This window comes from Podarcis bocagei (genome assembly GCF_964188305.1).
Source record: "Podarcis bocagei genome assembly, chromosome: 5".
NCBI classification, from domain to species: domain Eukaryota; kingdom Metazoa; phylum Chordata; class Lepidosauria; order Squamata; family Lacertidae; genus Podarcis; species Podarcis bocagei.
The window spans coordinates 65,273,616-65,298,505 of NC_138129.1; the positions used below are offsets into that span (position 1 = coordinate 65,273,616).

At 39.3% G+C, this 24,890-nt stretch overlaps 1 protein-coding gene across 3 annotated transcripts in view; it reads left to right on the forward strand.

Annotated features, from left to right (window-relative positions):
• MIER1 (MIER1 transcriptional regulator) overlaps positions 1-21,910 on the forward strand; it is a 38,706-nt gene extending 16,796 nt beyond the window's left edge. For 2 of the 3 annotated variants that reach the window (XM_081193815.1, XM_081193816.1), the window contains exons 4-13: positions 493-642; positions 6,383-6,503; positions 7,972-8,036; positions 10,684-10,756; positions 11,655-11,806; positions 12,234-12,315; positions 15,336-15,430; positions 15,777-15,904; positions 17,894-18,033; positions 18,353-21,910. In XM_081193815.1, coding sequence (XP_081049941.1) covers positions 493-642; positions 6,383-6,503; positions 7,972-8,036; positions 10,684-10,756; positions 11,655-11,806; positions 12,234-12,315; positions 15,336-15,430; positions 15,777-15,904; positions 17,894-18,033; positions 18,353-18,678 — 1,332 coding nt within the window. In that variant the 3' untranslated portion in view covers positions 18,679-21,910. The remainder of the gene's footprint in view (positions 1-492; positions 643-6,382; positions 6,504-7,971; positions 8,037-10,683; positions 10,757-11,654; positions 11,807-12,233; positions 12,316-15,335; positions 15,431-15,776; positions 15,905-17,893; positions 18,034-18,352) is intronic. The other variant, XM_081193817.1, reaches the window with a different exon arrangement.
• Positions 21,911-24,890: the final 2,980 nt, after the last annotated feature.

Below are 24,890 nucleotides of genomic sequence, written 5' to 3' on the forward strand. Positions count from 1 at the left end.
TTAGATATTATTGTCATTTCATTCTGTAGAAACCCTCCCCACTCTGTGTTGTAATCTGTGCCTACTGTAAAAGAACTTTGCTGCTAATTACTAAGATGGAGATCACCCAACCCCTGCTCCAATTGTCATGCCCCTTGTCCTCATCATTACCATTGTCAAGTCCAACAGAAGGGATAGTGATCAGTCTCTGTGCTATTTTCTCTCTACATATTCAGAGCAGGAAACATTATAGAGGGAATGATTTTGCTTTTCTTGTGCCTGGGGGTGTAGATTGTCATGGTATCATTGTATCAAACTGCACCAGTGCCTCATCCTGTCTTTGCTCTGCCTTGAAAAGAGCAGGATAGAGTTGAGTCAGAGGACAATACATGCAGGCTGACATCTGCTCTCCAGAGGACAGTTGTAGCCACTGTTGACCAGACAGCCTACAGATTACAACATTGGTATAAAACTCATAGAATTATTATAATTTCCTGTTTTAATTCTTTTTAGGAAGGTGATATGCCAATTCATGAGCTTCTTAGCCGTTACGGCTATGATGGTACTGTGCCACTACCAGAAGAGGAAGAAGAGGAGGAGGAGGAGGAGGAGGGTGAGGGTGAAGATAATGATAACAACAGTGGGTGCAGTGGAGAAAATAAAGTGAGTTAGACTTACTAATTTGAAAACTTGGTCTGTGCTATTGTGTGCTTCCTATCGTGTGCTTTTGGCAAGCTAGCATATCTGTTCCTTAAAGCTGGTATTATTTAGTGAAGCTGCTGTAAAGATGAGTATTTAAACTTGGACTGTGCTTTTGGTTCCTAGTTTCATGTGTGTGTGTGTGTGTAACAGGTTGATAAAGGCCAAAAGGGAAAGCTGGAACTGACTGCTGCTATAGGACTGTATCAAGGAGGCATAGCTGTGATTGTTGTGTGTGCATGAGTGCATACTCTCTCTTTTGCCCTTTGAATTTATTTATTTCATAACATTTATATACTCCTTGATTATAGAAAAAATCTAAAGGGCTTCTGCCTTTAACTAAGGACACAAAATGTACTTGCTTTCAAAGATTTACTTGGGGTGGAATGGACACTGGAGTCATTGAAAAATAGAATTGTTGAGTTGGATGGGACCCCGAGGATCATCTAGTCCAACCCCCTGCAATGCAGGAATCTCAACTAAATCCCTAAACTCCATTTACCTGGGAATAACATATGAACAATGAAGAACCTATGTTTGCTTGCATTTAAATGACTACGTTACCTTGATGCTTCTTTCTCCAAATCTCCTTAGTTCAGTCAGTAGTCTGAACTTCAGACTAATCTTGGTTTCTGGGGAAAGTAAGGATGTAAGCTCAATATCTACTCCTAGTTTCATTTTAGAGTATGATCTGAGGGTCAAGAAATGGGTGAACAGTCCCAGAAAGATCTGAGTGTAGTGTAATGCTGGGGCAACTAACCTAGGGCCTCATTAGGCTGGCCTGGTCTGAGAAGTTGGCCTACCAGGCCATTTTCTTTCTTTCTCAAGCCTGACATCATATATGACATTTGGGGCAGAAATGTTGGCTTTCCTTCATTAAATTTCTTTCTTGCCTAAGGAGCCCAAGGCGGCAAACAATAAAGTGACCATACAATAGAACAAAAACAACCCCCCACAAAACCATATTTAAAACACTTTAAAGCATTAAGAAAAACTAAAATAAGTTCAAGCTATGGCTAAAAGAAAGAAGAACTCAAACGTGTAAAAAAAAAAGTCAGCACTTTTTGAATTTGGCCGTCTTTTCTGCCTTCTTGCACAGTGATAGAAAAAGGTGCAAAATTCCAAAAGTGTTGACTTATTTTTGATGCAGAGAAAGAATCAGGAACACACAATTTCAGACTAGGGATTCAAAGGAACATTTTTCTTTTGGATCTTGGTTTGACCTCAAGCTGGAATTCGAAGGAAAAATCTTTCAGTCATGATGGAATTTGTAGTCCAGCAATATATTGTCTACCCTGCTTTAAACTATTGAGATAAACATTATGGATAGCACTAAAGCAAGCTTATATCATGAAAACAAAAAGGGGCAGTTTATTTATTTATTTATTTATTTATTTATTTATTCAGAAATTTATTTGCCACCCATTATAACAATGTCCTCTGGGTAGTTGATCACAAACACATCTCTCATTCCCATTGCCAATAGCATTTACTGTTCAATTCAAACATGCAGTTAGGTGGCAAATTCCATGATTTATTTCCATATTAACCTTTTAAAAAAAATCTGTACAACATACTACAGGTTAGGATAGTGCAGAGAATCATGCAGAAAGTTTACCCAAGAAAGAACACTTGGTTACTGAAAACATTGCGTAATATTTTGCCATCAGAGTTTTGTCTACTAAAGCGTTTTGACTACTAAAGCATATTGTCTTGCCCCTTTTGCTCCATTACCTGTGATGGACAGTGCTTTATTGCTTTGGTGATGCTGTAGAATAAAGAACCTTAAGTTTTCTTTAGAACATTTTGCCCCCACATTTTTCACAGTAAATAATGCAAGTAGGACATTGCTGGTGTAAAGAGATACTCTCAGAAAATTTCTTTCTGGGACTTTGCTGCAATCTTTTCTTTTCTTTGAGTGCCTCCTGAGGTTCATATTCCAGTCTTGGCAATTTCATCTGAATGTTTTGTGTTTTGTCAGGAATTGCAAAAGCTTTGAAAAATTGTATAACTATAACTAGATACTCCAGGATAATTGTCTCAGGGGGAGTGGAGTACTAAGTAGATCTTGTGCTTCTGACTAGGTGGTTAATGACAATTTGTCTCGGACTTTTAAGAAACCTGAATCTAAACAAATCATCAGCTTTCTCAATTTTTCAATACAAACTTGCAAAATACAGTGGTACCTTGGGTTACAAACACTTCGGGTTACAAACTACTCTAACCCGGAAGTAGCACCTCGGGTTAAGAACTGTACCTCAGGTTGAGAACAGAAATTGTGCGCTGGTGGCAGCGGGAAGCCCCATTAGCTAAAGTGGTACCTCAGGTTAAGAGCGGTTTCAGGTTAAGAACAGACCTCCGGAAGGAATTAAGTTCGTAACCAGAGGTACCACTGTAAGTACAATATCTCACCTCATTGTTCATCTGTATGTGTTTCAGGACAGCTTGAGTGATTGGTGAAAAGTTATAGGGAAAGACTATGTGACAAGTTATAAGTATTAACTGAACTACCATTGTTCTGTTGTTGTCATGTGTTGTGTTCCTCTGTGGCAGTGAAACATCTGGTCTATAACTGAATAATTTAAGCTGAAAGAAATTGACTTAATTAGCAATTGAGGGCAATGAAATGATTAGTGCTATGGTTGGAGCACAGGTGGCAGAAGTTTTAGAAAGTATCCAACCTAACACAGAGCCTATGTTGCAGTGTAAGTGATGGCAGAGGAAAAAACAACCTACTTTTCTGCCACCATTGCATCTGCAAAATTGCCAGGCAGAAGAACTGCCCCAGGTGGAGAGAGATGAGAATTACTACGAGCACTTCTTGTTTAGATTTGTTACATGCCCTGCACTGTCAGGTTACAGTAGCATGGGTCCTAGTAATGGATACTTTTCAGTTAATTTTTCCTGCTGATATGGCAGGCGGCTTGCCTAGTTGAGGTTTACCACTTACATGCTCACTGCTTTCCCATTTGAGGGGATGGGGACAAGGGCTGCGGAAGGAAAGGGGAGTAAGAGAAAATTGCCTCCCAGTATCCCTTCATGGAAGCCTCCACTGGATCAAAGAGCTTCTATGAATGGTTGCAATTGGGGAAAAACCAATGGCTAAAATTTTTTGATTTGAAAGACAGTTAAATTGACCTTTTAATCTACTTCTTCATGATGCCTGATGGGTACTTATTTTTATGTTTTATTGCAATTACTGTATATGTGTGTTTTCAGTTCTATTTTCTCTCTCTGATTACTTGTGGGGGGTTATTGAGTTCTTGTTTTTATTTTGATTATGTATTTTGTGCTTTTATATTGTGATTTTATCCTGTGAACTGCCCTGAGACCTGTGGGTATAGGGCGGTATAGAAATTTAATAAATTATTATTATTATTATTATTATTATTATTTTATTTTATTGTTATTATTATTATTTTATTTTGGTACTCTGGGTATGCCATTCTGTATTTTAGAGGTGACCAAAGCCTTTAAGAGATGGCATAGTTCCTGTACCTATGGAGAAGTCTCTCATATAAGTCAACTTGATCTGTGTCAAAACTGGATTATTTGGGCAAGCTTTCAAGTACGTTCTAACTTTTCATCTAGACATGCCATGATTTAGTATCTGGATCTGTTCCATGCTGGTTTCTGGTCTGATTTTGGAATTGAAATTCCGTTGGCCATTCTGGTGAATGAACTGCACCGGAGATGGGCAGAAGGAGTGAAACCCTATTACTTCTCTCGGATCTCTCAACAACCTTTGATACCATCAACCATGGTATCCTTCTGAACCTCCTGAAATTGATCATAGGCTGAACTAGTGTGATGCATCTGCAATACATGAATACAGTTTTAGACTGAACCAAGTCAGAGATTTCCAAAAATTTGCAAGGCACAGGAAGTAATAGTTACAATTTTATTGTGCAATTGTCAGAGCTCATTTAGACTTCTGTTTCTAGCTCTGGGCACCACAGTAAGAAAAACTGATACATTAGAATGTGCTTAGAGGATGGCAGCATGTAGGAAACGTTGAAGGAACTGGGTATGTTTATCCTCCTGAAGAGAAGCCCAAGGAGGGATATGATAGCCCTCTTCAAATTTTTGAAAGTCTGTCATGTGCAAGTGGGCAAAATGAAATGTTTTCTGCTTCTCCAGAGGATAAGATTAGAGCTAATGGGTTTAAGTTACAGGAGAGTAGATTCATGTCAACATTATGAGAAACTTCTTGACAAGTCAACAAAGAATCAGTTACACAAATCAGAGGTGGTAAACCTGAGACCCTCCCATCACCTCTGACCATTGGCTATGCTGGGTTGAGCTGATGAGAGTTATAGCAGACCTCCCCAAATTCGGCCCTCCAGATGTTTTGGGACTACAATTCCCATCATCCCTGACCACTGGTCCTGTTAGCTAGGGATGATGGGAGTTCTAGTCCCAAAACATCTGGAGGACTGAGTTTGGGGATGCCTCAGTTACAGTTTAGCATCTGGAGAGTCATACAATAGTCATCCCTGGTGTAGGGAGTGGTATTTGTTTCCTTATAGGAGGTCTTCATGCCGAGACTGGCTAGCCATTTGTTGTTGTTGTTTAGTTGTTCAGTCGTGTCCGACTCTTCGTGACCCCATGGACCAGAGCACGCCAGGCACTCCTGTCTTCCACTGCCTCCCGCAGCTTGGTCAAACTCATGTTCGTAGCTTCGAGAAAACTGTCCAACCGTTTGTTAGGGATGCTGTAAATCTGGATGCCCTAGGTCAAACAAGGGATTGGACTAGATCGGTTTTTGCCAACATGCTGGCTGTGGAGGGCACTAGGTTGATGAAGTCTGCGCTAAATGGAACCCCTCAAACTCTAATTCTGTAACGGTGATGGTGTTATATTACATTATTTCAGTAGTTTTGCTTTTTCCTAAATAGTCTCAAAGTGGTGATTTGCCAGCTAATGAACAATACAGACCCACCCTCAGTTATCCATCCCTAGTTACTTCCAGGTTATACTACTGCATTGCTGTCTCTGTTGGTTTTCCTTTAAAGAAAGCCTTGAAAACCTCAATTAGTAAAAAATGCAGTGGCCAGATTGCTAGCTGGGGATGAAAGATTGGAGCATATTCCTTACTTACTTCCTTTCCCTAAATCTGCACTTACAATTGCCAAAAGCAGATTTCAGCTTGCAAGTTCCCCCTTTAAAATAACAACATATTAGCAAACACAGTTAGCTGCTCTTCTCTTCTCTTCTCTTCTCTTCTCTTCTCTTCTCTTCTCTTCTCTTCTCTTCTCTTCTCTTCTCTTCTGGCTTCCTCAGATTTAAGCATTGGTTCTAGCCTTTAATGACTTGGGACCAGGTTGCCTCAGGAACTGTGTTGCTGCAGAAGTTTGCCAGATAATTAAGATTAGCATCAGAAGCCCTTTTTTTGGTCCTGGGTGGGGATGTGACAGGGCCTTTTTGGTCAGTGGTACTGTGGAATGCCTTCTTTGTGCAGCTCTGCTGTGCCTCTTTTAGTTTTAAAAAACATGTTAAACTTCTTTTTTCAGTGTGCAGCTTATGTATGATTTTAGTCTGTTAATCTGCTTCATTTTTCTTTTCCACTTGGTTTTTAAGGCATCACTTCTTACTGTTATGGGTTATGATGCACTGTCAATTATACCAATTTTATTTTGTATGTTAACTTGTGTAAGTAGGGCAGAAATGATAATAGCTGCTGTCTTGTTTCGTTGTTTGTAAGGAGGAGGTCATAAAGGATTCATCTGGTCAAGAGGATGAGACACAGTCCTCCAACGATGATCCGGTGCCCTCTGCTGTACAGGAGATAATTCGCCCACGGCGGTGTAAATACTTTGATGCAAGTATGTCTTTTAAAGTATTAAGCATTGTCATCTAAACCTGTTTTCAGACATTTTAACAGCTCTTGTAATTTGATCCCATATAAGTGTTTGAGAATTCTCATACCAAAAACTGAATGAGATAAGCCTTTTCCTTACTTCCCATAGCTTAAGTACTCTCACAAGTGCCAAAAGCAAGTTTCTGCTTGCAAGTAATAAGGTGTAATTTTGTTTGTGTTCTTCCTTTTTAAAAACAATTATATAGGCACATTTTAATTATTAATTAATTAATTGTTAATTAATTATTTTAATTACTAATTATTTTAATTATTTTGTATGTATGCTCTTTGGCAAATATTGGAATTATTAGGAGAAAATGGGAGGATGAGGGGCAGGACTGTAGTGATGGTTAGTAAGCTGTGGAAAACTCATCCTATTTAGATCATTCCTAGGCCTTGTAAGATGCATTCTGTGGATGTTAATCTTTTGCTGGCACTTAGTGCGGATAGGAACGCTATGAAATGATGAAACGATTGGAGATTTTGGGCCAAGTCATAAATCTGTAATATACATGTTGGCTCCATACATATAAGGAAATAGCTAGAAATTTAAACATTTATTTGGCAAATCTGGTGAGAGGCAAAGGCAGTGCAGTGAGCCTTTTCTAGTTCCTTTCAGATGTCTGGAAAGACTTCAGCATGTGTGTTGGGACTTGTAGAAATATTTTCCCCCACATTACAATCAGTTTCTCCCTGCCCCCCAGCCCCAGTAGTGTTAGAAGCTGGCTTCCTCAGTTTTAACCACCAAGATCAGTGGTTCTTGTTCATCAGACTTGGATACGTAGAGGATTCAGAACATGCAGTTGTTTGATTTACAGAAAATAAGGTGCTTTCCTGAAGGTTGAGGTGTCCCTAGCTTCCATTGGAGAACAGGGTAAGGAAAGGGAAGCTTTTGTAATGCTCCTCTGACCCAAGCCCTGTTGTACAAGTGGCAGTCCTTGCACAATTTCTGGTGAATCTGCCCAATATTTCTTTAGTGGCCTCACTAGAATTAAAACATACTGTTGACAGCAATCAGAACTGTGTTCTTTTATAGTAATTGTCACTAGCTGTTTGGCTGCTAGCAAAAATGGTTTCAGCAACATGGGATGTATTTTTTTAAAAAACCTTTTAAAATCTATTTCAAACTTTAATATTCATGCTTTCTCTGACTTTGCATATGCAGCTGTTCTTTGGTAAATACATTGACATGGTGTTCACAGATATTTAAATGACTTTTTACAAATTTGTAATCTGCTTGCTTCTTACAGTTCTTTGTATTACTCAGTAAGGAGATCTCTGCCACAAGTCGTCACATAGAGTTGGTTGTGACATCATGTCTCAATGCCCAATTAACTTTGAGAAAACTGTCTCTAGGATATACTGTATTTGAAGGAATGCGACTCAGAGTAGCTATTAACATTTAAGCAAAAGTTGTTGGTTTTTGTATATAGACAGTGAAATAGAAGAGGAATCTGAAGAAGACGAAGATTATATTCCTTCAGAAGACTGGAAAAAGGTAATACTATATTAGCATATGTGGCTACTATATAAATAAAGAAGGTATTCTAGAACATTGTGAGTGCCCTTTGGGTGCAGGCATCAGAGGGTTTGGAGCGATTTTCAGCTCCAGCTGGTGTGCCCACTAAGGCCATTTCTGGAATGAGACAGCCTCACCACAGTTCTGCATGTTCTGGCCACCTCCTGTTCAGACTACTGTAATGCCCTCTGTTGGGTTGCCCTAGAAGACTGCCTGGAAACTGCAGATAGTGCAGGATGTAGCTGTAGGAGTCCTTACAGGCACTTATGTGCAATGTTATGTAAAACCTATTCTATGGGATCTGAACTTCTTCATATTTGTTACCAGGGCCAATTCTTTGTGCTTAAACTAATATATAAAGCCCTTCACGTCTTGTGGGTACACATTTGTTGAACCACCTCTCCCCATGTCAGCCCACGCTCTTGAATTTGGCAGAAAACCCTGCTGGTGGTCCAACTAGCAGCTGCAGTTCACTGAGTGGAGACCTGGCGCAGGGCCTTATCTTTAATGGTGCCACAGTTATTGAACTCCTCCTCTTAGCCATAGCTCTAATGGGTGCCCACTGCATGTGAAGGGCACTTGTTCACCTGAGCATGTGAAGGGCATGCCTGATTCTTAGCCTCAATTTGCACTGTTGAATTGATTGTTGTTGGTTATTTGCTGTTATTTCTATTGATGGCATTTGATTTGCTAGATGGAAACTGCCTTGGGGTTATTTATTACTTTTAAGTAGTATATAAGAAGACAAAATCAACTGTATTGTGAAACATGTTTTTGTTGGCAACTTCTGCACTTTCGTGTCACTTTAAAAAATGGAAACAATACAACTCCACATCTTTTTATCATCTTTATCCAATCTGAAAGCCGCACACTGAACAATTTTGACAGATAATTGACTGTTCAGAAGGGAACATTGCTGTCACTTCATAGCTTGTCCACAGGTTCAATGGATGGTGCTACCTCAATACAGAGTACTTACCGTATTTTTCACTCTATAACACGCACCTGACCATAACACGCACGTAGTTTTTAGATGAGGAAAACAAGAACAAAATATTCTAAACGAAACAGTGGATGTATGATTTTTGTGGTTCATGCTGTGGCCACAGACATGTGATCTGACGGTGAGTTTGGGGTAGCCCAATGCAAAAATCCTGAGGATCCATGTGGATCCATGCTTTGTAACCACTTTTTTGCGCCATTGCGGCCCCTTGAAATAGTGGGTGCGTGTGTGTTTTTTGGTGCAGGCTGTAGCCATGGACATGCTATGTGATCTGATGGTGAATTTGGGGTGACCCAGTGCAAAAATCCTGAGGATCCATGTGGATCTGTGCTTTGTAACCATGTTTTAAGTGGGGAGGGAAGGAAAAGCACTCAGGGGACAAGGAGCACGCGTGGGGTGGGTGGAGAAGGATGCTGCTAATAATGCAGAAGAGGGGTATAAGGGGAGAAGGAACACGCTTGGGGTGGGTGGAGAAGGATGCTGCTAATAATGAAGAAGAGGGGTATAAGGGGAGAAGGCTCCTCTCCTCTCCCACTTTGCTCCTTTAAAGCAAGCAGGCTCTGCTTCTCTCCCTCCTCCCCGGCTCGGCAGCTGCCGAAACGCTCACACTCACACTTAAAGATAATTAAAAGCAACGCGCTAAGACAAACAAAGGAAACCACGATAGTAACCACTATGAGACAAATCAAGAAAAATTGCGACCAACACTCCCCCCCAACAAGCGCATTGAGGTCAAAACACACACACACACATGCAGAGAACCGTCCCTAAAGTCGCAGGGCGCTGGAAGTCGCAGGGGCGCTGGGGGAGTGAACGGGAAGCAAGAGAAGGAGAACGATCCCTCACACACACACACACACACAGACACACAGAGTATCAATCCTAAAGTCGCAGGGGCGCTGGGAGAGTGAAGGGGAAGCAGGAGGAGGAGAACGATAGCTCAAGCACACACACACACACAACCCCTACAGTGGCTAATCCAAAATCGGACAGCAAAAAACTGCAGGCAGGGACAGAGAGCAGGGGTTGTTTTAAAGCAGCCAACCGGACAGGAGCCGCTTACACTTGTGTAAGCGGCTCCTCTCCTCTCCCACTCTGCTTCTCTCCCTCATCCCTGGCTCCGCTCCCTGAAAAGCTTTGCTGCTACTTAGCGAGCTCAGTGGGGAGGAGAGAGGGACAGAGAGCACGGGGTTGTTTTGAAGTAGCCAACCAGACAGGAGCCGCTTACACTTGTGTAAGCGGCTCCTCTCCTCTCCCGCTCTGCTTCTCTCCCTCCTCCCCGGCTCTGCTCGCTGACAGGAGCCGCTTACACCCGCTTTGCTGTTTCAAAGCGAGCAACGGACTGCCCACGACTGCAGCAGATTCCCCCGCCATCCGTAGGCATTCGCTCCATAACACGCACAGACATTTCCCCTTACTTTCTAGGAGGAAAAAACTGCGTGTTATGGAGCGAAAATTACGGTACCTCATTAAAGTGAGGTAATTTTCTCAAACTGCATTTTCTAGTGATTGGATGCATTCATACTGTGTTAAACCTACATATTTTTTAATAATATACATAGATAGCAACAGATGGGTTCTCAATTACACTTCTGGTTATTGTGAATGTGTTTTTTTATATAGGAAATCATGGTGGGCTCCATGTTTCAAGCTGAAATTCCAGTTGGGATATCTAAATACAAAGAAAACGAAAAAGGTAAACTTTAATTGCTGTTAATGCTGTGGTGGTAATTTGATCCAAATTAAGAGATCTGACAAATTTGAGGTAATGTTTAGGGGAAAAGGTGGCCAATGAGGTTCATGACTGAGGTAAACTTTAGCAGTTCTCATAATGTTGCAATGTGATTATCACATTAATTCCATTGGTAAAAGTTACTATCCATTAATTTTATCATGTTAAAAATGGTCATGAGAAACAAGCTCATGACCTAGTGAATCTCTATAAGAATCTTTATTTTGGTTACTGGAAAACTGCTGTGTAAGGAATATTTATTTATTTAGGCAATAGTATAATTGTATTCAGCTGAATTTCCTGGCCTGGAACTGACAGATGAGGTAACAGCTATTAAGACTCTCATAGTCCAGGGCTTCATCACTGGGCAACACCTGCTGATCTTGTAGCGTTTGGCTCTGGTGGCAGGTACAAGAGGTGCTGGGGAAGTAAAGATGTTAGAAGTCTCAGTCCCCACTGCTTTTTGTCATGAATGATGAGTGAATACTTATTTGTTGCACACAGCTTCCCATCAGAGCAAAGTGATAGAACTGAGTTGCCCACTTACAAGAGTTAGACTGCATAATGTCACCAATGAATATATATCCTCCAAGTTGCCGCCAATTATTAGTGAACCAGTAGAACTCAACTCTTCAGGTTTGCCAGCTTTACAGTGCAGCCCTGTGTTATCTACTCAGAAATAAGTCTGGTTTTCTTTGAGAAAACCATACATTCTGTGTAGAATTATTGACAGAAATGCTGCCAAGGAAATCTGTTTAGCATTTTGGCTTGTTTTGGAGGTAAATGGAAAGAATTTTTGTAGATAGGTTTAAAGAGAGATTATGTTAAGACAGTATATAATGTCTTGATTTCTCTAATTTAGTGTATGAAAATGATGACCAGTTGCTGTGGAATCCAGATTACTTGTCTGAAGAGAAAGTGATCGAATTCCTTAATGAAGCCTCTAGACGAACAGGTGATGAGAGAGGAATAGATGCAATTCCTGAAGGATCTCATATTAAAGACAATGAGCAGGTATTTAAGACACTTGGAACTCTTAGTGGCTTTAAAATTCCTTGTGGTTATTTTGTTGTGTGTCACATTATACTCCCTCATCTTGGCTGCCTAATGTTTTTGAGTGGTGCAGGATTCAGAATTTTATATGTATTGGGAAATATGAAATCTATGTTCCTTAACCTGGATAGCTCAGTGGGTCAGAGCATGGTGCTGGTAGCACCAAGGTTGCAGGTTTGATCCCCATATGGGGCAGCTGCATATTCCTGCATTGCAGGGCATTGGACTAGATGATCCTCAGGGTCCCTTCCAATGCTACGATTCTATGATTCTACAGCAGGATCTAGCTTTGTCTTAACACTGGATTTTAAAAACAGAAACAGCTGATTTTGTCCCAGTGTTTTTAAACAATAGTTGAGAAGATCATAATTTCTTCCTTCTTTCCCAGGCTTTGTATGAATTAGTGAAATGCAGTTTTGATATAGAAGAGGCACTAAGAAGATTAAGATTTAATGTAAAAGCAGCCCGAGGTATGTATATTTTATCATTAAAAATACCTTTAATGAAAACAGCCAATTTAAAAAGCTTCCTAACATTACAATCCCATTAAGAGCCCTTTAATATATCAAATATATATGTTCCATCCATCCTTTATTTTAGAGATCTTAAAATAATTCAGTTTAATATTTATGGTTTTAATTTTTTTATTGCAAATATTTCAGTGAAACAAAATAAATGAAAAAATGCAAAAGGAAATGAAAGGTACATTTAAAAAATTACAGTAATTTAGTTTACTCCTGAGAGTTTCCCCACCCTTCAAGTGTACTTATTAGTTCTATTATGTTGATTTGTAGTTGTTTGACTGATGGAACCCTAAGAGTGCACATCAATGGTTCCTCGTTATTGTTGGGAAAAAATGACAAGTGGGGTGCCATAGGGTCTGTCCTGGGCCTGGTGTTGTGACTTGAATGAAGGAATAGGTGGGATGCTCATCAAATTGCAGGTGCCACCAGAGTGTTGTACGTGTGCCCCCTAGGGTACATGAAAGGGTTTCAAAGGGTGGGCAGCATAATTTTTTTTGTTTTACTTTATCATAGGTTTTTTTAGCTGCATAAAACAATTCAAATATAAAATAATATTATTAAAACTACCCCCAAATTACATTCGCCTGAGAAGGTGGTGCAGTGGTAAGACAAAACTCAAAAGGCATATACGATTATTGTACCTTTCGGAAACGCTGCCTCAGAATATAGAATCAGCATTCAAAATGCCTTTAACAAGTTGGAGAACTGGGCCAAAACTATCAAAATGCATTTCAGTAGGGACAAATGTTTAAGGAGGATATCAAAAAGCTGGAATCTGTGCAGAGGAGGGCAACCAAGATTTATCAAGGGTCTGGAACCCAAGCCTTAAGATAAACAGTTGAGGGAGTTGGGTATGTTTAGCCTTGAGAAGAGAAGACTGAGAGGAGCTAGGATAGCCATCTTCAGATATCTGAAGGGCTGTCACAATATGGAACAAGCTTGTTTTCTGCTGCTCTGGAAGGTAGAATCTGAACCAAAAGATAAAAATAACAAGAAAGGAGATTCTTAGGATGACTTTTCTGACAGTAAGATCTGTTTGAGATTGGAATGGACTGCTTCAGAAGGTGGTGGACTCTCCTTCCTTGGTGAGGAATAATCCGAGTTTGGGTGGCTATCTGGCAGAGATGCTTTAGCTGCCTTGCGCTAGATGACCCTTGTAGATCTCTCCCAACTCTAGAATTCTGTGATTCTAAAAGTTCTAGTTTCTTTAAATATAACTGAGTCCTAGTAAAATTGTCCAACTATAACATATATTCAGGTAGGTAGCCGTGTTCGTCTGACGCAGTCGAAATAAATAAATTTTAAAAATTGTCCAGTAGCGCCTTAGAGACCAACTAAGTTTGTTCTGGGTATAAGCTTTCATGTGCACGCACACGAAAGCTTATACCCAGAACAAACTAAGTTGGTCTCTTAAGGTGCTACTGGACAATTTTTAATATTTTTTTTCCCCTATAACATATATGCCTAAGTAGATTTGATACGGCAGCTATGCACACATCTATCTCATTCATATATAAAGTGGAGGTGGGGTTAATATATACTATGTTGTAATACTGTTGTGGGAAAACAACTTAAAGTTTAAAGCAGCAGAATACAACATTAGATGTGATCTGGAAATTAGATAAGATTGCACAGGGTACAACAAGGCAAGCATTTCGCTCCCCATTTGCGCTTTTTGTGTAGATAGTAAACAATCCCCTCCTGTTCAATCTCTCTCTACCCATCCCCCCAAAGTTATGGTTAAGAGATGTCTGCATATGACTATGTATATTGGCTAATTTTTTGACTTAGAGCTGAGGCACTGACCAGATGGATGGGAGGTTGCCTGGGCTTGATGAGGTTACACTCCCTCTGAAGGAGTAGGTCTGTAGCTTGGGGCTACTCCTGGGTCATTTGCTGTTGGTTGAGGCTCAGGTGGCCTCAGTGGTGTGGACTACCTTCCATCAGCTTTGCCTGGTGGCCCAGCTGCACCCCTATCTGGACACGGATAGCCCAACTTTAGTTGTCTGTGCTCTGGGAACCTCTAGGCTAGATTATTCAAACTGATGCATTGTACATGGGGCAGCTTCTGAAGGCACTTTGGGAACTTCAGCTGGTGCAGAATTCAGTGGCTAGGGTGATCATCAGGACAAGATAGCTTGAGCATATAATGTATATCCTGACCCATCTACACTGGCTGCCAGTTAGTTTCTGGGCCAAATTCAAAGTGCTGGTTTTGACCTATAAAGCCTTGAATGGATCAGGAATGCAATAATCTCAAGGACCACCTCTCCCGATACCATATTGGCCTGAATATAAGCCTCACTTTTTTCCCAAATTCCAACCGTTAAAAGTTAAGGTGTGGCTTAAATTTGCAGCCTTACAAAAATGGGCTTTGACGATATCAATGCTGAAACAGACATACGGTAAAACGGAACCAAAAAAAATGTTTTTTTGCTGATTTGTGAGCTCAAGACTGCTCATTTGCCATTTGCAGGTGTGAGTGCCTACGGAATTGTAGCAATTGAATAGCAATTAGCCATTTGAGCAATTGTATGAGCTTGCAAGATCAAAGGCTTAAATGGGCTCGGAGTTAGAATTCTACCAATCGCAGTGATTTTAAGCCTGTAACCCAATTTTAAGGGGGTAGCTTATATTTGGCTATTGTCTTTCTTTTTCTCTCTCTCTCCCCCCCCCCTCCGAATTTTAAAGGTGTGGCTTATTTGAGGGTGCGGCTTATATTCAGGCCAATACTGTATATACCAACCTGGACTCTGCGAACATCATCTAAAGCCCTTCTTTGTGTGCCCCTTCCATGAGTATTCTATGGCCTTTTCAATGTTTTCTTGTTCTTGGTTTATTATGTGTTCTCCTTTTGTATTTTTATGTTGTGAACCACCCTGTGATCTGTGGATGAAGGGTGGTATACAGATAAACTAAATAATAATTTCATTTATATGCATTTGTATTATATTTCTTAAATTCAGAGGAACTATCTGTCTGGACAGAAGAAGAATGTAGAAATTTTGAACAAGGATTGAAGGCTTATGGAAAGGATTTTCACTTGATTCAGGCAAATAAGGTTAGTGAATTGGGTAATGATTTCAAGACCAAGTGCAATAAACCTGGGTGTAGAACAAGCGACTGAGTAATTCAGAGCAAAAATTGCCTTAACATTCCATATCTGCTTCTGAGCAAGACTGTGCTATTTACCCTATCTAGCTTAATATGTAATGTGGTGTTTTGGGAGGGAGAAGCAAGGGCAGTTTGCTTGGCTGGTCATTCAGGGGCACTCCCCTAAGGCGTTAATCTGCCTAAATGTCCCCATTTATAACAATCCCTCAACTCCAAGTCTTGTCATCTCAGAGTGTGTTTCATAAGTCTATATAGAAAGCAGAGTAAGTATTTGGTTTACTTATTTTTCAAAGGTACGGACAAGATCTGTTGGAGAATGCATAGCATTTTACTACATGTGGAAAAAATCGGAACGATACGACTTCTTTGCTCAACAGACACGATTTGGTAAAAAGAAGTACAACTTGCATCCTGGTGTAACGTAAGCTGTAATCAATTTTGGTTGGTTTTGTGTTTGTGTAGAAATGGGAAATGAATGTGTGCTCTTCCTAGTCAGAGTTCCACTTACAAGAAGCCAGGTCTCTCCTAAGTCTAGTGTTTGAATCCAGGTCCCTCTAAGTCTAGCATTCAGTTAGATTCTGATCTAAGTCCAGCAGGCTGGCTCTCCTAGCACAGCAGCACTTGTCTGTCTTTTATAGTGCTTTTTGGCCAGGGAGCCCTCAAAGTGGTGCATAAATACCTGGCAGTTATTATAATTGGCTGGCTTACAGCATATCTAAAAATGGTAAAAACATCAAGCATTAAAAACCTCCCAATACTACAGTACCCAGCAATGTAATTTTAAACCAAGGGAGTAGAGTTCCATGAAAAATAGTAGCTGGCATAATTGTCTCCAAGCAGCTTGATTTATTAGACTTGTTAGTCGCTTGTTACACAGAAGTTTGCTGTGACTTACAGCAAAATAAGCATAAATAAAACACATTTTGGAGTGAGTGAGCTTGATGGAGACTTCAGTTTAAGAATGTGTATGCCACCCTCCAATGGAAAATGAACAGGGTTGCTTACAAAGAAGTATAAGACACATAAAGAACAGATATAAGTGGCATAAAATACCATAAAAGCATGGGGAAACTTTAAAGGTGTTTTGCCAGGCACTGCCAAGCCTTCCTGAGTTTCACAGATGGTGTAGCACCAATGGCAAGAAATAGTTGATGTTGTCTTATGAAGTCTTGTTTCTTTATCAAGTATGAACAATATTTTTTCCAGTTGTGCAGTACTGCTTCTTTCTACAATTGATGTCCTTGCAAAATTTAAAATTAATTTGTACATAGACTGCTGTGTGCTTTCCACTAATGTTTGTCTTACTGGAATGATGTTCTAGAGCAGTGTTTCACAACCAGAGGCCATATGGCCCCCCAAGATATTACAGTGGGGCACAGGTGAAAATCGCACAAATGGGGCGCCACAGCACGAGGGGCCACAGCGGGAAGTGAGAACTGAAGGGGGGAGCATTTTTAAAAAAATACTTATTGGCTGACTATCCGCTTGGTCAATCACAAGTGAGTAAGGGGGCGGCCTACCAGGGCCTAGTGCTCCTTTTTGCCCTGTGCATTTCTTGGAGCAGTCCTGGTTTCATTTCCAGTGAAGAGGGCGATCACTCTACTCCTGTTTTGACTAGTAGAGCCCGCGATCCAGAGCTCCCATGTTGGGTAAATGTGGTAGTGGGGTGGTAATGGGTAGGGCTGGGCAAGCTGCTTGGGCCCGGTGGCAGCCTGGGCCTGCCTCTGCAAGCCACGGTGCAATCCACCCCAGCCCCACGTGGATCAGAGCTGTCTGCCCAATTCTGCAAGGCATGGGGTAAAATCCACCCCAGTGGGTCGTCTGGTGCTACTGACTTGCATCAAGTAAATAACTGTCTACTCAGAAGAACGCCACACTGAGTTCAGTGGGCCTTACTCCCAGGTAAGCGTGAGGCTATAGTGTTTTATCTAGGCAGCCAGGGCTCCTCTGGATGACAAGATCTTTTTGCAGCAGGTCAGTGAGGACCGCTTGCTTTTTAAAATTCTCCCATATATACAGAAGTCTGTGTGCCTTTTGGATTGTATCTGTAGGTCCCCCCCCCCTGTGTCAAATAACGGGGGTCAAATAAGTGTTTTTAATTTTTATAATACATGGAATATGGATCTCCCTTGGGATGTTCTGGGCTCAACTTCCTTGGTGGTTTCTAAGCAGAGGTTGGATGGCCATCTGTCATGGGTGCTTTAGATGTGTTTCCTACATTGCAGGGGTTGCACTGTAAATATGACCCTCGGGGTCCCTTCCAACTCCATGATTGTATGTTTTTCTTCTTCAACAATATTTCATTATGTTCCCATCATTTTATGTAATTGTATTATGGTAGCAAACAATTGTATTAAACTTCTCTTCTCTATCCATGCTGAAGAGCAAACGTTTTCTTTCTGCCATTAAGGGATTACATGGATCGACTCTTAGATGAAAGTGAAAGTGCTGCATCTAGTCGGGCTCCCTCCCCACCTCCCACAACTTCTAACAGCAGCACCAGCCATTCGGAGAGAGAGGACAGCACAACCAGCAGCAGTAATCAAAATGGTATGTAAAATTTCTATGTCCTTAGTATACCTGAAATCTCTTAAACTAAACATTTTTCCAGAGCTCATTGCAGATATCCCATGGGCATTGTGAACAGTTCTATAATCTACACTTGATTCACAATCAGACACAAGTGGTGTGGTGCTGTAAACTCAAATGGGAAATTCCATAAACTAAAGTGGATTGCGGCAATTACATAGCCTCTGTAATGGTAGAATTTACTTATGCCCGTAAATGGTCATAAGTTTAAGTACTTGTTCCAAAATGCAATTTTTACAGTCCTTGCTCATAGTCTTTCTTTGTTTTCTTTATGATATAGGTGTTTCCACTAATGGGCCAGGTGAACTATCAAGTAAAGAAGAAGTGAAAATTGAGGGATTGCACATAAACGGACCAACAACTGGCAAAAAAATGCCTCTTGTGGATCTTGATACAAATGGCTATGAAACAGAAAACCTTTCCAATCATTCTAAACATGCTCATTCAAATTCAAAGAACGAAAATGATCCTGAAGAAAAAAACGAAAGACCTGCAAAGAGGAGAAGAGTCAATAGTAATGAGAAGGAGACTCCAGGTTCCTCAGAGATTTGCCCAGAAGCAGTGACCCATGGAAAGTTTGAAGAACAGGAGATGGTAGATGACTGAATGTTTGGCTTTAGTCCTTCAAGCAATTTTTGGGGTGTCCAAAATTTTCAGGGTTGGTAGGTTACCCTTACAGATTCAAATCCTTTAATATAATTTATTGAGATTTTGAAATACATTTTTGGTTGCTTCCTAATCCTGACTGAAGAAGTTACAGCATACCTTTAAAATCTTGAATGATACATTTAATTTGAGCACGTTCTATTGAAAAGGACTGCTTCCTGTTTAGCATTTCAAGGAAAACATACACAAACTACTGTGCAAAATACACTCTGGAAAGTCATCAATGTCAAATTCCATAATATTGGATAGTAAAATTGTAAAGCAGGATTCATAAAACAAGCGAGGATCTGATGATAGTTTATCAGTCCATAGGAAGAGAAGCAGTGTTGGGTGGTTAAGGAATGCCTGTAAATCCTGAAAGTTGTATGTGAGAAAATATTTTTTTATATATAGAAATATTTAAAAATAAACCAAGTCAGGTTTGTATATGTAAAATTGTTGACATCAGTGATGTCTTTCCATATTCTTATCTGGATATAAGAGATACATTCTGTATTTTTCCAGATTCTTTGTAGCCTTTGAAAGATTTTTACAATACTTAAGTCATGATTGAGCTGTAATTTCTAAAAACAAGTGTGTAATTTTCATAATTTGTACAGTATGGTAAACTTTTACGAGATTTGATCTGTCAGCTTCATTTTATTTTGCTAAAGCTTTTTTATTAAAAAAAAGAGTAATAGTCATGTTTCAGAAAGCGGTAAAATTTTTAAATATTTAAAATTCACACCCAATTATGAATATCATAATTTTTCAAATTTCTATCTTGAGACAAATGGTGACTTAGAATTTTGGAATTTAGGACGATGCTTTGATTGCACAAGTGTTCTTGCTTTTATAATTCTTTTTCAGATTTATTTTTATGATGAGACAACCTTAAATGCTTTAATGTTGCTAAATCTTGTTAGCCAAGGTCAGGCATTACATTGTTCATTAATTATTTTTACATTTCAGTGAGCACAGTGTAGTTGTGAAATGGGTCTGGTAGCCTTGATGAGGAACAAATGCACAGCTCATATTTGGGCCTGATCATACATTCCAAGGAATTCACTTGGATTTATGCTGCTTACTGTTTCTTAGGAAGCAGAAGAGTCTTTGAATAATTATTGCATATGTATGTATGAATATGCCCGTGTCTGTGAGGTACTGTAAAGGCTGGTAACCTTTTTTAAAAAATAATTTGCTTGACAGATGTCCTTGACAATGTGGCAGGAATAGTCCCTGTAGCCATGAGTCCCATCCATAAGAGGATTTGGATAATGGCCATGGTAGAGGTTTGCCATGTTTGTCCCTTATTGTCATGTAAAATGACTCATTGGAAGTATTGTTTTTGTTGCTTTTACATCAGGCTATCTGTAGTTTTCTCCATCTACTTGTCTTGAGGCTTGCTTTAAAGGTTACAACCATGCTGTTTCAAGTTGGCCCGAGAACTCTGTAACTTGGCAAAATGTGTGATGTTTGGTCTTAATTATGTGAACCTCCATTTCATTGTAGATGTCACTTAAGTTATTTAATTATTAATAGAGCCCCCTGCTTTCTCCTGAAATGTTTTGGCAGAATATGTGATCTAACTTGCAGGGCTAATATTTATTGTCTAGAGCTCAGAAGCAGTGTATCTCCCAGCAGGCATGACTTGCCTCTATAGATTAAACCCTTCATCTTGTAAACTGAACTGCTTTTGGGAGGTGACATAGTTGGCAAAACCCAGATTTATTAAATATGGGAATCCAAAGTTTTCATAGCCTCGTATCAAAGATTGTCTCTATAAAGTATGTTAGAGCAAGGCAGCACAATGCTTTTAGAAATCTTATTGCAACTATTTTTCTTCCTTACCTATATATTTTGCAAGTGGAAATGCTTGCAATACAATTCATAGGAAAGTTTCTAAGTATATTGTTCTCAGGCTTGTAAGTAAAATATAGCACTGTGTACATTTTCAGAAATTTTACTTTGGTCTTTGATCTTACTTTCAATGTTATGCCTAAGAAAAGTCCTGACATTCCATAATCAATATGTAATGCTCAGCTGTTCATTAAGTATTTAATTGTAATGTGCATTTTGTTTATCCAGGTGTTTATACAATATTTTATTCATGTTCTTTAAAATGCAGCCACTATAACTTGATAAGACATTGCACTAGTAGTACTATTTAAAATTCTAGTAATATAGTAACCTGTTCAAGAAGCTTTCAGTTCTGTTTGGAAAAGAAAAAAATACTGCTTCCAAATTGGATTGAAAAGTCAGTGCAGTTTGTGTATAGTAATTGTAATGTATATTTTTAAGCACTATTGTGTCATGATCCATGAAGTGCATTGCGTGCAGTCTGAATCAAACCTTCAATTCAACAGGTCTGACTGTTGGACTTTATAAAAGGGTTTAAAGTGATATTTTGAAAGAAATTAAAAATTTGCAAATTAGTTTTTATAAATTTTTCACATAGTACTTTTGCACTGTTGGTAATCCCTGTGTCCCTTCCCTAGTTCGCCATCTGCAGTTCTGGAAAAGCTGATTATAAAGTATTTTTTTAAACACATTGCTTACATAAATACAACTGAATATATTAAGAGTGGAACTTCTGTTTCTTTTAAGAGAAGCTTGTGTCACTAAAGCTTGTGGAACTTTTCTGATGGTGTATTTGGACTATTCAGTAGTAGTCTTCACAGCCTTGCACATTGAGCTTTACATGTGTGTTATACTGATGTATCATTAACATTTCAAAACAATTCAGGTCAGGAGAAGAGATTCTTGAAGCCATAGCTCTAGGCTTACTGTATGATCAGCCATGACTTCTGTGTTACAAAGCATTATGGGAAACAACGGAATCCATCATTTATTGACATGCTGCTGGGGTCTTGAGTGACAATAATTCAAGTCAAATGCTATTCAAACAAAATTCACTATCGAAGTGGTGAGTAGAATAGTGCACCTGTATTGTGATACACCAACCAGATATGCTTATTTGCAAACATTACCAGTAACACATTTACCTGTTACTGAAAAAGAAACTGGTTTTGATTTGGATAAACCCAGTAATAAAACCAACAAATTTTAAAACAGAGACATGGAAAAATTGTCTCAAAATTTATTTCTAAGCCAGTACAAAAATACATATGGGCATAAAATTCCTTCTGGTTTCCTCTTACTTACAGTATATAAAGTCTACAGAATATACATTTTTTTAAAAAGTTGACCCTTAATGCTAGAATTCTCAATCTTGTAAATAAATTCTATATAGGAAAATAGTTAAGAGGAAAATTAACAGCATACAAAATAAACTAGTAAGAATTTTGTTTTATCTTCCCAGTGTATGTAGTATCTTATAGAACTTGGCACTGCAAAGTTTTTACAAAATGCAAATGCATTCAGAACAATTTTACATGATTTTTTAAAAAAAATCTCTAACAAATACCCTGAGAGCAACTGCCTCAGTACAGCAGATTAGAGAGAGAAATACAAGAATTTGATTGTATCAGGAATTCATTCTACATAGATGACATTTTCTGTAGTCAGGCCATGCAAATACTCTTATTTGCACAAATATTTACATATATTATTCTCTACAAACTTGTGTTTTGCAGCGTTTGGTACTTTTAGGCAGGACTCTTGTGCAAGGGAAGAAAGTAAGACAGGCAATGATGTGGTGAGTAATACCATACATAATTGCTAGAGTTGTAAAATTTATGTGGTGTTTGTTTGAAGTGAATGGAATGTCTTGTATTCTGCATAAGAAGCCAGTATAGTCTTTCCTAAAAAAATGAATACTTAGGCCGAATTCTCAGTTGTTTAGATTTGAAGTTGGTAGGGGAACTGAAGTATTATAAAGTGGCTATTGGAAACTGCGACCATGATAAAGTACAAATCCAACAAAAAAGACGATGCACACCATTCATTTCAATGAAGCCCAAAAAGAAGCTACAGGACTCTACTGAAATGAATGACATCTGGTGTGTTCTTTCCATTGGTTTGCGACCAGTGACTGCAGCTGTAGAAGCCCAACTCTCTAAAAAGCAAGTATGTATGAAGTGTGCAACTGGGGCTTATACTGTGTCGAGTATATGCACGCGCACACAATATGTTGAGGTTAATGAATGGGAACAGGGTAACAATTAAACTGTAACATGCAACTTCAGATCAAGGTGGCTCTTTAGTATTTATGTATCTAGTCTTTCCTGTTTTCAGCCCATAATATATAGCTGTGATCGAGAAACCTCAAACTTTAGGAATTTGAGGGGAAAGATGTGCCACAAGAAAGGGGAAGATGCTGGATTTATGGATTACATTTTTTATACTGCTGCTTAAGATTGGAATAATACAGGAAGGTAGACTTTATGGAATAACAATCCCCACCCCCCTTACAGTGGCTTTCATAACACAATCTTCTGAAACAAAAATAGACCAAATGCTATTGGGCTATTGGTGTGCAACTGCCTTGCTGTTAAAATTTACCTCCTTTTTAAGTCTCTTCTCAGTACCCAGCAGCATGTGCATTTTTCCTTTTGGATAAGGCGTGTTCATATTCAAAGCATTGAAAGGTGGATTTTTTGAAATGGGTGGGAGAGGGCATCACACACCGAGAAACTTACTAAGGTTTATAAAGGTTTTTCCCCCAATGTTCTGCAACATGCAAGGTTATGAACAGGGCAGAATGCATACCAGTGCCATAGAAGCAGAGAAAAGGGTAACAGATGCAGATTCCAGAGACAATATATAACTTTGCAACAATAATTTGACTGAGGGTCGTGGCTTCAAGCCCCATGTTGGGCAAAAAGATTCCTGCATTGCAGGGGGTTGGACTAGATGACCCCTGTGGTCCCTTCCAACTCTACAATTCTGTGTGTGTGCATATATGTAGGTTGTGTTTACACATCAGTATGTTTTAGTCTGAATGGTTAATGCTCTTCCCCTAACATTGGAAGGAGTAACAAATCATGAACCCTGGCTTTGCATTACATCCAAGCAGAGCATTGAGTGTTGGACTTGGCCTACCAGGATTGCTGGTGTGAGCTTAACACTAACCAGGGATCACTGGTTACTGTGCTAGGGAGGATGCGCAATCTGTGTAATCACAGTACACAATTAACTATAATTTATGTCACATTATTCAGCTTTTTTAAAGTGCAGAATCTGGATCAAATAGACTTTTACTCTGAAAATAAACATGTACTGAAGTTTAAACACTCTAAAAATCGTCGGTAAATGTCATCAACTAGGTGATGACCTACACCCAAAGAAACCAATCTGATAAATTGCTTCTTTTGGTACTGCAAAGGTAAATCCTAGTATTAGTCTTAGTTGCATCACCAACCTCCATTTGATAAAAGGTACATAGGACGTGGGGCTTAAGAACTGTAGCCAAGGTTCCTTAAATACTGTGCTTCACTAAATGACACTTGAAGGAACATGATACACCAAGTCCTGAATGTATGAAGTGGTATGTAAAGTTAAGTATATGGAATGTGTTAGTTTTTGCTGGTCCAAAGTCTGGTCCAGATTTCTAGCTTCTAAGCTAGGTTTGCAGCTTGGATGCAGAGGTTTTTGGTGGTTTAGGATGATTTTTCTATTAATACACTTTTCCTTGATGCAGAGAGAGAAACTATAGTGGAATTTTCTGTATCTTCTTCCCAGAACTCGTTTTATGCAAGTTGTCTTGTTGGTTTGCCCTTTAACCAAAGTTAAGGAAAACAACCTCTGAATGAGCTACCATCTTGAAAATTGTCACCATGGAGTCTAGATTAGAACCCATTCATCTGACTCATGAGAAGAGGCTGGCTGCTGCCTCATCTGGCTTTAATGTCATTAGCATGTGTGGGCAGGCAGCAAAGTGCTTCTGTTGGCTGCAGATCTTGAAATTTCTCTTCCACACCTGATGAAAATTGTTGGTGATCTCTCTACCTATATAATCTGATGCTTCCCTAATTAGCAAAGCCAATTCTATTTTGCATTTTAGTTAAAGGCATTTAAAACCTCTGGCATTGAGAGATTAGCTGTAACTCTCCTGTTTTTAACAGACAGAATATATTGAATATATTTATTGACCTTGTGTTCCTCAATTTCTCAATCTAAATTTCTAAAAAAATGTATTTTCAAATTATTTTTGGAACTTAACAATAGAACTTGGGCATTTCGGCCTCTCCAACCTGCATCAGTACTAGTAT